Below are 12,379 nucleotides of genomic sequence, written 5' to 3'. Positions count from 1 at the left end.
GTCAAAAAGAAGTGGTGACTGTTTAATAAAGATTGTTATTTATTCATTTATTTTGGTCACTGTACACACCTCCATAATACTCTGAAAATGTCAATAATTGCAGTAATATCATCTTATATGTGTTTTCTGTTTTTAGGTTGCAGATCAACCGATTGTACATGTAATTTAAGTTCAGGCTTCAGACAGCTCCAAACACCCATTTTTCAGGCACAGAACACTAGTTCTGAAAACAGAAGCCACGCCCACCAACAGCACCCACAGCCTTCTGTTGGGGGAGGGCTTCCAATCAGAAGAGAGTTGATTAAAGGTAGAGTAAAAGGATAAACTGTGAGGGGAAAAAACTGTGAATGATGCAAAGTCACTACAGAAGAGTCCAAGAACAAAAATATAGAGCTGGATATTTTTACAGGTGTTAATGTCATGCAACAAGCAGATATGAGCTTCTAAATTGGCCTAAAAGTAATTTGTATAAAACAGCATTTCAGGTGTTGTGGAAAATTTAACACTAACCTTCAACACAACCAGTGAGCTTGATTTGAAGTGGGTTTAATAAACACATTGCAATGTGGAGAGAGCTTCCCAGTGAAACACTTGGACCATCTCTGAATCGTGGCCGCCGCCCTTACATCTTACATACAGAGACACAGACAAAGAACATTCCACAAACTCTTATATGTTGGCCTCTCTCATGGGGGGGGGGGCTATACCCCCTCCCTCACAGAGAGAATTATGACATTGCTTTCTGCTTGGCCGTCACCTAAGGATTTACATCCCCGATAAGGAGAAGGAGTCCCACTATCTGTTCAATATCTCCCATTACAATGGCCTCACTGTGTTAACATTCCACATGCATGCAAACTAGTGACAGGAGTGTTCTTACAACAGTAAAGTGAGAAAGTGATATTACTATAACTAATGTGATATGATTAAATATGTGATTAATACATGAGAAAAGGAATCTTCCACCACACCAGTAAACTCAGTATGAAGGCCATTGAAAAAAGTTGACATTTATGGATGTTGCACACTTGCAAACCCACAAAATAACAAGAATATACACTTAGTCTTTTTCAGATATTATGAAGTGGACTGTAGAGAGCAATTTAGAATTAGCTGCACATTTTGTGGTCACATGAAAACACTGTATCTCTCCGGATCAGACGGGACCTGGAAGTGAGGATTATTGTCGACTGCCATCTCATGGAAACATGGAGGCGCAAAAGATGTAGAAGATTTCTGCTATGTAAATAGCAGAAATAGCAGCTGAGAGGGAAGCTGGAGGGAGCCGGAGTAGGCAAACAGCTGATTGCATGGACCCTCGACTACCTTACCAACAGACCACAGTATGTGAGGCTCCATGACTGTGTCCGAGGTGGTAATCTGCAGCACGGGGGCACCACAGGGCACGGTTCTCTCACCATTCCTGTTCAGCCTTTACACTTCAGACTTCAGTTATAATTCGGACGATTGCCATCTACAGAAGTTCTCAGATGATACAGCCATCATTGGATGCGTATCAGATGGCAATGATCAGGAATACAGGGGGGTCATCAGTGACTTTGTTGGCTGGTGTGAGACCAACACACTCCAAATCAACACTGGAAAGACAAAGGAGATGATCATAGACTTCAGGAGGAAGTCACCCCCACAACACCGGTGAACATCCAGGAAAAGACATCGAGATAGTGGACTCTTACAAGTACCTGGGTGTTCACCTCAACAATCAACTGGACTGGACTACAAATACAGACATCCTGTATAAGAAGGGCCAGAGTCGACTCCACCTGCTGAGGAGACTGAGGTCCTTTGGAGTCTGCAGGACTCTGTTAAGGACATTCTATGACACTGTGGCAGCATCTGCCCTTTTCTATGCAGTGACCTGCTGGGGGAGTGGATGCACAGACAGGGACAGGAGCAGGATTGACAAACTGGTGTGGAGGTCTAGCTCTGTGCTGGGATGTCCTCTGGAGTCTGTGGAGGGGGTTGGCGAGAGGAGGATGTTAATAAAGCTGACATCCATTATGAACAACCCACATCACCCACTGCACGAGTCTGGGAGTGCGCTGAGCAGCTCCTTTAGTCAGAGACTGAAACACCCTCGCTGCAGGTAGGAGCGCTTTCGCAGATCATTCACCCCAACAGCAGTTAGACTTTATAACTTCTCAATCACGATGTCACGACTCACTGGACACTGAACATCCACGGTCACCACTTCATGCATAATGGACCTTCCATGTGTATGGACATGTGCAGGTACTTATTTGTATTTTTGTATTTCCTTCTGATATCTGTACCTGAGGTAATGCAAACGTTTCCCCGTCGTGGGATCAATAAAGTCTTATCTTATCTTAAATCTGTGTCACTGTCTCTCCCAGGTAAAGCCGCATCTGCGAGTCTCTCCTGTGCTTCTAAACTTCAAAAATTCAAACCTGTTATTTACTGTCGCTCCAACAACACCAGATAAGTGTTTGGATTCCTGACGCCATGAGTTGAACTCAGATAAGCAGTAGAAAATGGATGGATGGAATTAATAATGAATTATGTAACCACACAATCTTTAACAACCTGAGTCATAAAATGATCGTGAAATTCTTCAGCACAAAAACAGGTTAACAGCTTTAGTTGAGACACAGCAGGCCTTCAGAGAGCATCGCCCTGCAGCTGGAACCATGAAGCTCAGGTGGATCATTCTGCTCTTTGCTCTGGGTTTGGTAAGAGAACCTCTTCATGTGGATACAATGAAAATATCTATTACATTTCCAGGCAGGATTTGAGTCCATTCAGTTTCACGGGGATAATATTAAAGTCTTCTCTGTTGATTGATTGTTGTGCCTTCTAATTTACTTTACAGACAGCAGCCAAACTAACCGGTGATACAGGTGAGCTAGACATTATGTTTTAGGTGGTGATGTTACTGAAGGAATGTTGGACTTATAATGTCACTGTTCCATATACTTCTTTGTATTACTCTTGTCCGGATATTAATGCTTTAGTAAAACAACCATTTTCAGCCAATTCTGTGTTCATGTTATTAGAGTTCACAGGCCTTTTATCTTATTATCACTGATTCCTTACCTGCAGAAATTGATGTTGACGAAGGCCATGACTGGGACATCATTAACATCAATGAAGGTTTGTTCTCGTTCACTGTTCTTGTTTCATTTTGCTTGATAATGTCTCTGAGGAGTCGGTGAAATTATTTTATTGTTTTCCCTTTAGCGGCTGGGCTGGACCTGTTGGAAGGAGATATTATTCAGGAAAAAGTGAGTTTATCCTTTGTCATGAAAAGCCTGAGTTTTATATTTTTATTTCTTTTGGGTTTTTCTATATTTTAGTAGTGCCACTGTGTTAAGTCTGGAGTTTTTACCATGTTTGTAATCTTGTTTCTGTTAGTGTTTAGGATTATTTCGAATTTTGATTGTTTGTGTTTTAATTAGTCTAGCGTTCCTAGTGTCTTCCTGTATCTTGCCAAATCTTTGTCCAAGATGATAGAGATTTCCTTTTTAGTCGCTTCCTGTTTTATTTTGATAGTCATTTGTTTCTTGTGTTCAAATTTTAATTAAATTTCCTGTGTTGTGACCTTGGTTGTTGCAAGCTGTGTTTTCTTTTATTTCTGTTTCCGCCTCCGTTGTTATCTTCTGTGTATTTATGGTTTCTGTCTGCCCTCAGTACTTTGTCATGTTGTACCGTTTCCTGCCGGACTGGATTCTAGTGTTTTCGGTTTGTGGACTCATTTTAGCCCCAGTTGTGGATGTTATATTTGGTCACTTTGGATTTATTTATCTTCTGAAATAGCTTATAGGACCAAATTAGGAACTTAACATCTCCTTCTATTAAAGTCAGTGAACCAGCACATGATATTTAACATAATGAAAACACAGACTGCATATAGAAGATGACCATAAATTCTTGGTCAGAAAAGTGATGGCAGTGCTAAAATGATTTAAATCTGCATATTCTTTTAATGGCACGCAGATGGCGTCTCTTCTGCTTGCAAAAAACATCCAGTTGTTTGTAGTTTTCATTATAGGCTCGAACACTAGTTTCAAGTCATATTACATCATTGAATTCGTTTTTTAAATTTTAGTAATTAGTAGAGTCTTAAAGCAGGATAAAAGAAGGTTCACTGGCTTAGCAGGCATTTTTACAACATAACAGTATTCGTGTTTCCTTTTAGACATCTGACAGAAACTCCATCATAGGTGATCAATATCGCTGGCCAACAATCATCCCCTACTACTTAGAGGACAGCCTGGGTAAGACATTCTGGAAACTCTCATTCACAGCAGTTGTGACTCTATGCACCAAATCATTATGCTTCCCTATTTTATTTTGCACTTTGTAGAGATGAATGCAAAAGGAGTGATCCTGAAGGCTTTTGATCAGTACAGACTGAAGACCTGCATCGATTTCTCGCCATGGAAAGGAGAGGAGAACTATATCTCTGTTTTTAAAGGCAATGGGTGAGTCAGCCTTCAACCATCTGGTGGCTTGTTAAAGAAACTACAATAACATTTGGTAATCATTCCCATGACCATTCCCTATAAATATGGTTCTAATACACATATACATATATATATATATATATATATATATATATATATATATATATATATATATATATATATATATGTGTATTTATGTATATGTATATGTATATATACATATATATATATATACATACATATATATACATATATATGTATATATACATACATATATATATATATATGTATATATACATACATATATATATATATATATATATACATACATATATATATATATATATATATATATATATATATATATATATATATATATATATATATATACATATATATATGCTCAACCGCTTCTTGGCTGCTGCCAACTTGACATAACCAGTAACTGGTAAATGAAATCAATTACAAAATCTAAAAAAAGATAATAATTAAGTGATAAATTACATTATTAGTGGTAGCTTTAATTGTATTACCTGTTTGCCTTCTGCTAATAGTCACGCAGTTTGTGAGTTGAGCCTGGAAGATGGGAGATCTGTGTGTTTAGAGATTTGTACATCCAGATTTCTTCCTCTACAGATGCTACTCCTCTGTTGGCAACCGTCATGTGGGGAAGCAGGAGCTTTCCATTGGTAGTAACTGTGATAGGCTGGGAACAGTTGAACATGAGTTCCTGCATGCTCTCGGCTTCTGGCACGAGCAGTCCAGAGCTGACCGTGACGACTACGTCGACATCATTTGGAATCAGATTCAGTCCGGTAAGAGTGACAAGTGTGAATTACACCTCATTTAATGTAGAATTAGATTAGACAACCATTAGGAGTTTGTGTTTCTCTTATATCCCTGTTGTCAGAATAATGACAGACAACTGAAATATTGTGTCAAATAAGGGTAATTTCTTCTTGGTATTCCTCAGGTAAAGAGCACAACTTCAACACATATGATGACACAGTGTCCAGTGCACTGGGGGTTCCCTATGACTATGGTTCTGTGATGCACTACAGCAAGACGGCCTTCAACATCGGCTCAGAGCCGACCATCGTCACAAAGATCCCCCACTTCATGGATGTGATTGGCCAGAGGATGGGGTTCAGTTCTAGTGACCTAACTAAGCTCAACCGCCTCTACAACTGCAGTGAGTCATGACAACTTGTCAGAAATGAATCACATATAGTACAAGAAATGCAGAAACCGTACAGAATATTCAAAGGTGAGGAAGAAAACATTCCACACCACAAAAACTAGTGAGTGCTAATGAACTATTAATATCATAAATTAAGTGTTAATGGCCTTTTTTTCTTAGAACTATGTTTAACCAAATACTAATCGTGTCATGCAATAAAAATCTCTTTAGTCACTCTAATGTGGATTAGCATGCTAAGCTAACACATTGGACTAGATAAAATCCCCTGAAATAGATTATTATTGTATTAAATGGAGCGAAAACTGAAAATATTTTAAGAGGTTGTTGTTTGTGGTGACTCTTTGAGCATTTTCCAACAATTTAGACAATTATGGCAAGGAAATTTAAAATTTACCCATACTCAACCCAAACAAGTTCTGCAAAGTTCATGTGGTAATTTGTACATAGTGTAGCAGAAAAACAGAACTGAAAAACATGAGATTCCAAGTAGGAACTCTAAAGATGTCTAAGCACAGAGCATGAAACAAAGCATGAAAGAAACATTTGCTCTTTGTGTTCAGTGTGCAGCGAAAGCTAATCTAGCTCATTTTCAGCATTTTCATATCTTCATGTTTTTCTTAAGTCATCATCAGCTGAACATCAAGATGGGAAGAAGCATGAAGATGGGAACCAATATTTAAATTCATAACACATCATGGGTGTTGTTGTAAAACAGTAGATAAAAATTCTACACGTATATTGAATCTACAGTGACCGATGGCACTTTGAACAAACAATAAATTGAATCCGTTCATTAAAACCAATGTGCAATGATAACCAAGCAGTGTTGCACAGATTAAAGTCTGTCTGGCAGAAAATGATGAGATTATACAGTGATAATCTTGGACAATAAACCATAATCAGTCTTCATAGTTTAATAGTAAACCATAGTTTAATCAACAGATTAACTTCCCTCACGCTACACTGTACAGTGTTATGTAAGGCACAGGTGCCGATTTGTTTCCTGTCTTCAGGTCAACACACAGGAGCTCTGGAAGTCTGCAAGTTGTTTTCTAGACCTAGAAGCTTTTTGTACTATTATGATACATAATATAGCCACATGTGGATGGTTGTACTCTTGCTGTTTATCTGCATTATCACAACTTAGTTGTCAGGCTCTTTATCAGCACTTTGTTTCTTTTTAACAGACTTCAATGCAGCCCAATAAAACTTGGATCTGTGATAACACAGCTGAAGAGAGCGGAGCACATCAATAACTCTTGCAAAACAAGTTTCCATAAAATAAAAAAATTTTACTAGGCAAGGAAAGTTTATTTATATAGCACGATTCAACAACAAGGCGATTCGAAGTGCTTTACAGAGACACTAAAAAACAAAAACAATAAAAAGCATGATTTAAAATTGATTAAAAAAACAGTAGATAAAATCAGAACAGTAGATAAAATCAGTAGTTAAAATGTAAGTTTTGAAATTTAAGCTTAAAAGTGTGGATTTGGTGCTTTATTCAAATGCAGCTGAGAACAGGTGAGTCTTCAACCTGGATTTAAATAAACTGAGTGTTTCAGCTGATCTGAGGCTTTCTGGGAGTTTGTTCCAGATATATGGAGCATAAAAGCTGAATGCAGCTTCTCTGCGTCTATACTATGATATAATATAATTAGAATATATTGATTATAAAATTATACCAATAAACCTTAAAGACCTTATATTAAAAGTGTCAGCTTCCTCTCCTTTTTGCTAACTTCTCAATTTTAGTCATCTCTTTTCCCCAAAGTTAAAACGTATTTTTTGTAAAGAGGGGAAATGGCAGTGTTCTGTCTGTAGGACTAGATCGAGCAGTGAAAGTGTGATTGCTTCCTCTCAACAGCCACGTCTTCCACCTTTGTGGACAGCTGTAATTTTGAGGAGGAGAACATCTGCGGGATGATTCAGGGCTCTGGCGATGCAAAGTGGGAGCAGCTTGCTTCAGTGGCTGGAGGACCTGAGACTGATTTCACCAATTTGGGACAATGCAAAGGTAACCATGAATAATCACAAAAATGTGTGTTATTATGCTAAGCCTTCATGGAAGGATCTTTCCATGCACAAAGGGATTCTTAATCCCAACAGTTCTCCCTTAGTTAAATAAATAGTGTGCACTACAAAAACATTTAGTGCACTTTCAAAAACTGGACTCTGGTTTGTGGAGGGTGGGGATGTCTGAAGAGAGATGTTGAGAGTTCCAAGGAATGATTACCTGTGTGCTCTTATCTGAGTTAAGAGCTACTGCTTTGGTTACATGTATCTGAAAAACAAAGAGAGCCGAGGTGATTTACAGCAGTGACCTGTGCAAAGTTCAGACTGGAATCAAGATAAAGGGATTTATTGTTTTCACAAAAACACGCTTAGTTTGTTAGAAAAATAACTTGCAAGTGTTTATATGATAAACTCGGCAAGGATAAAATGCTTCAGTACTGATCTCACTAAAAGAGAGAATCATTCTTTATTTGGTTTTCTATTCGTTAAGTTGAACTACTGCTGTGCTAACAACAAAAAGACAAACCCAGTATCCCACTGCTTTAATACCAGTGGTACATCAAGAGAATAAAAACTGATGCCTGCTAAGAATCTTCAAACCTATATCCTGTTGTTATATAGAGAAAGCAATGAGAAAAATGTTTGTAGGACTTCACAAACAGATTGGAAGGTTTTTCAATGTGAAAGATTTAAAACATTCAGAAAATAAAGTACTTTATTGTACCTTTAAGGTGCACAACTGCTTGCTACTGAGGTAATACCCTCTAGGTACTACTGCTACTGCCTAGTCTGTACAGTACTTGGCAAAATTCTCATGACACTCCTAATTTCTCTATATTTTGATTCCATAATCAAAATAATAATATCAAATAATCTAAATTTGAGTCCATCTTGTGATGTTTAAAGTGGTGTTGAGCAATAATTTTTCATTCTTTCGTCATTGGCTGCTTTTTCACTCAGTTTCAGTTCAGTCCTTCTACATGACCATTGTAAGCAGAATGCTTTGTTGTTTGTTGAACCACTAACCACTGACCTATTATTCATTTAAGCATTATAAGCACTTAACTAATTTGATGGACTAGTGTTGTGTCTACACAAAACAGAAAATTTAGCAAAGAAACCATTTAAATTGGACCCGTAGGCACTTTGTTACTAGAAGTCTGTTGCAAAAACACATAATTTGTTTCAACTTCTTTAGTCAAACCTAGGAAAATACTAAAGATAATGTTTTTGCACCAAGAAGTTGATTCTCAATTAGCTGATAATTTGGCATATCTCAAGATTAAAAAAATCTGAGGAAACTGGGCAAAAGAAAAAGACAAAAGAAGAAGCAGATGCCTTAAAAAGAAGAGAGATGCAACAAGCATCTGTAGTTGTTTGAAATACAGTATTTCAACAATTATTTGTCTTTCACAGGCAATCAGATTTGCTGTAACATCCCAATGTTGATACTTAATATCACCATTGATTTTTGCTGTCCAGGGAAAGGTTACTTCATGCACTTCAGCACAGCCTCTGCACTACCTGGCGAGCGTGCTTTTCTGGAGAGTCGCTGGCTTTATCCCAAATCTGGAGCCCAGTGTCTGCAGTTCTTCCTCTATAACTCCGGGGCAGACGATGATGTTCTCAACATCTGGGTGAGAGAGTACGACAAGGCCAACCCCAACGGGAAAATGAAGCTCTTCCACAGCATTTCAGGTAAGAAATGACATACAGACCGAGTTGTGATTGTGAAGGTTATTGTTAAAGGTGTGATTTGGAAAGTTCTGAATTTGGTGACACTTAGCGAACGCATCAATACATTTAACCGAGATTTGTAAAAAGAACAATTAAATTGAGTTTTAAATGAATGAAAAACTTTATACACGGATGTGTTAAAGTTCGGATATAATTGATAAATTAAGAATTAACATCTGTTCTTCCATCTTTGCAGGAGGTGTCATGGGCTCCTGGGAGCTGCATAACATCAACCTGAAGGTGACGCAGAAGGCCCGAGTGGTTTTCGAGGGCGTGAGGGGAATGAATCCATCAAAGGGAGGTTTCTCTTTGGATGACATTAACCTGTCATCCACAAAGTGTCCTCATCACATCTGGCACATCCGTGGCATCAACGAGCTGCTGGCCACCACACCAGCTGGAAAGAGAATGAGCAGCCCTCGCTTCATGTCACCAACAGGTTACACCTTCCAGGTAAATTACTATTTAATATTTATATATCTTTTTAATTCTGTTGCATTAAAAATAACTGGAAACACTTCAAAGTACGGTCCTCCATAATAAATAAAACACTATTTTTGTTTATTTATGACGTTCAAATACATTTAGTCACTATTTTAGAGCCTGTCTTTTTCAAATGGGAGAGAAACAAAAGGTTTTTGAACCAGTGTACATTAGGTAATGAACGTGGAAACCCTGTGGTAGCTTCATATTGCCCTGCCCTCTTCAGGTAGGTGTTTACCTAAACGGGCAAAGCAGCAATCCAGGGTATATGGCCATCTACTTCCACCTGACCTCAGGCCCCAATGACGACAATCTCAAGTGGCCATGTCCATGGCACCAAGCAACCATGACCTTGATGGATCAGCAGTCCGACATCAGGCAGCACATGAACATGAACCGAATGATCACAACAGACCCTGCGAAGATGTCCTCTGATGGTAAGAAGCAGGGCAACAGGTTAACTAATTATTTGTCAAGTCATTCCGTGTTTTCAGTGAGCTGTTGCGTTTCCATGTTTTCTCTCCAGGTACTGAGTTCTTCTGGGATAATCCCAAGATTGTGGGCTCTAAAATAACTGAGTCTGATGGCAGTTATTACTATCGAGGCCCAGGGTTTGGAACAAGTAGCTTCATCACCCACGACAGACTGAGGAGCAGATACTTCATCAAAGGAGACGACGCCTTCTTCCTCTTCAGTCTGGAAGGTGAGGAAGCTTTTAGACAACAGATGGGAACCACAATGTTTTGATCAGAATTACAATTCTGAGACAAATATTATGACCCACCCCTGTTTGGTTAGCCTTGCCATTTTTGGCTTCCCTCAGATCTATCGGACTTGTTGAAGCCGCAGCCTATGCCCGACTCTGTCGTCCATGGTGATGAGAGACCGATAAAGGCAGCAGATCAAGCAGCTCCACAGGGAGCTGTCAATAACACCACTGTAGTCATAGCTATCGCTGGATCAGTGGCAGGACTCATGCTGGTGGTTACCATGCTGATTGTGGGGAAAGCCTGGAGGACGAATAAGATGAAGAGACAGCAGGAGGGGGTGATCATTCATAACATATCTGGATTCGTGGAAGTGAGTACGACTAAAACAGAGTCAGCACATCTTCAGTTGTTACTGTGTCCTTTCTGTGCTGATTAGTCTAAAGAAAATTTGATCAAATCCACATTAAATTTCTTTTTTATTACAGGAGCAACCAAGTAAAGATGTATCACCTCCTTTCTCTACACCGTGATGGGCAGTCAAAGGAAACATGTGACAGTGGCCAGAACAGAAACTACAATATGAGTGAATCAGTGATTTCAGCAATTGTTTAATCAGATTGTCACCAAGTGCAATCGGACTTTGAATTAAATAAAATCTGACAGCATTTGTCTTTATAGCATTTGTCCACTTTCTGACATCAGTTATATCTTCAGCGCTACAACACAACATCTCAGGGAGTTTTATAGTGTAAAATGACAACATGGAAAATTATATAGAAATCCACTAGAAGTGGTGGGAAAAATTCCCTCATAGAAGCAGGTGCATGGAAAGCAGCCATCTGCCACAACCGGGAAAGGAAGGAGAAGAGAAGATAAAAGTGATAGACACAAAAAAGCACTACTGGAGCAATGACACAAAGTTAATGACATACAATAGTGGCATATAAAATGGATGGGGAGTGAAACTGGGGTCATGAGTGAAAAGAAGAAAGATATTTAGTGACGCTGAGTCTGTTTTCACAAGACTCCTGGGAGAATCAGGTCAGGATGTTTAGTCATTTATTTTTAATGCTGGACACAACTAATACACATCAGGGGATTATCAGTGTTTTTTCCCTGGTTCTGAACCCTAACCATCGATGTGTACGCATGTATGCATGTCCATCTAAAATTTAATTTACCTGTGTTTACACTACTGTAAATGCTTTGGTTCAGGTGGTAAGTGCAGAACGCAGGACACATGTCCAACGCTGATGGCTGAGGTGCATCAGTGAAATTAGAATGAGGGAATTACGTAAACCAAAATAAATTACACAAAGGATTGGCTGATGATATGCGTTTTTACCTGAACATTATTCTGGATCCTCCCATTGAGTTGGAGAAATATTTTTGGGGAAAGTAACCTAGGAAAAGGTTTGGGAATCAAAGCATTAGTTTTTAGATTTTCAAAGGTGAATAACCTGGATTTTAAGTTTAACGACACAATTACCTTTAGTCTTAAGAGCTTGAGAAAAAGGCGACTGGACTTCAAGTTGTTGGTTTTTTTGAAGATTTTCACCTCTTATCCACGAGGCATCTTCAGTTCTTAATACAATTACCTCATTACTAATGTACAAGACTTTAGAGGATCTCTAACCAAACCTCATCAATCTGGTAAATGGAATTCCCGAGTTTGAACCATGCTGAGATGGTTTCTCACCATACCTGCTGACTGCAGTTCCAACAGTGACCACTAAGAGGCATTCCACTCCATATTACTGGACAGAATGAACCGCAGAAAAAACACA

General features: G+C 38.8%; 1 protein-coding gene across 1 annotated transcript; it reads left to right on the top strand.

The window, feature by feature from the left end:
- Nucleotides 1–1,357: 1,357 nt before the first annotated feature.
- Nucleotides 1,358–11,262, top strand: LOC309700442 (meprin A subunit beta-like; the record flags this gene model as incomplete). Its single annotated transcript, XM_082523949.1, has 17 exons — nt 1,358–1,553; nt 1,669–2,107; nt 2,609–2,711; nt 2,852–2,879; nt 3,082–3,132; nt 3,220–3,263; nt 4,178–4,256; nt 4,346–4,463; nt 5,082–5,260; nt 5,419–5,637; nt 7,514–7,663; nt 9,145–9,360; nt 9,596–9,852; nt 10,109–10,319; nt 10,409–10,585; nt 10,706–10,962; nt 11,078–11,262. The coding sequence occupies 17 exons, from the start codon at nt 1,358–1,360 to the stop codon at nt 11,120–11,122; spliced, it is 2,769 nt and encodes a 922-aa protein (XP_082380075.1). The 3' UTR covers nt 11,123–11,262.
- Between the last annotated feature and the right edge of the window lie 1,117 nt (nt 11,263–12,379).

Source organism: Aulonocara stuartgranti (assembly GCF_965226115.1).
Source record: "Aulonocara stuartgranti genome assembly, chromosome: 23".
Lineage (NCBI taxonomy): Eukaryota > Metazoa > Chordata > Actinopteri > Cichliformes > Cichlidae > Aulonocara > Aulonocara stuartgranti.
This window is presented reverse-complemented; position numbering and strand designations above follow the sequence as displayed.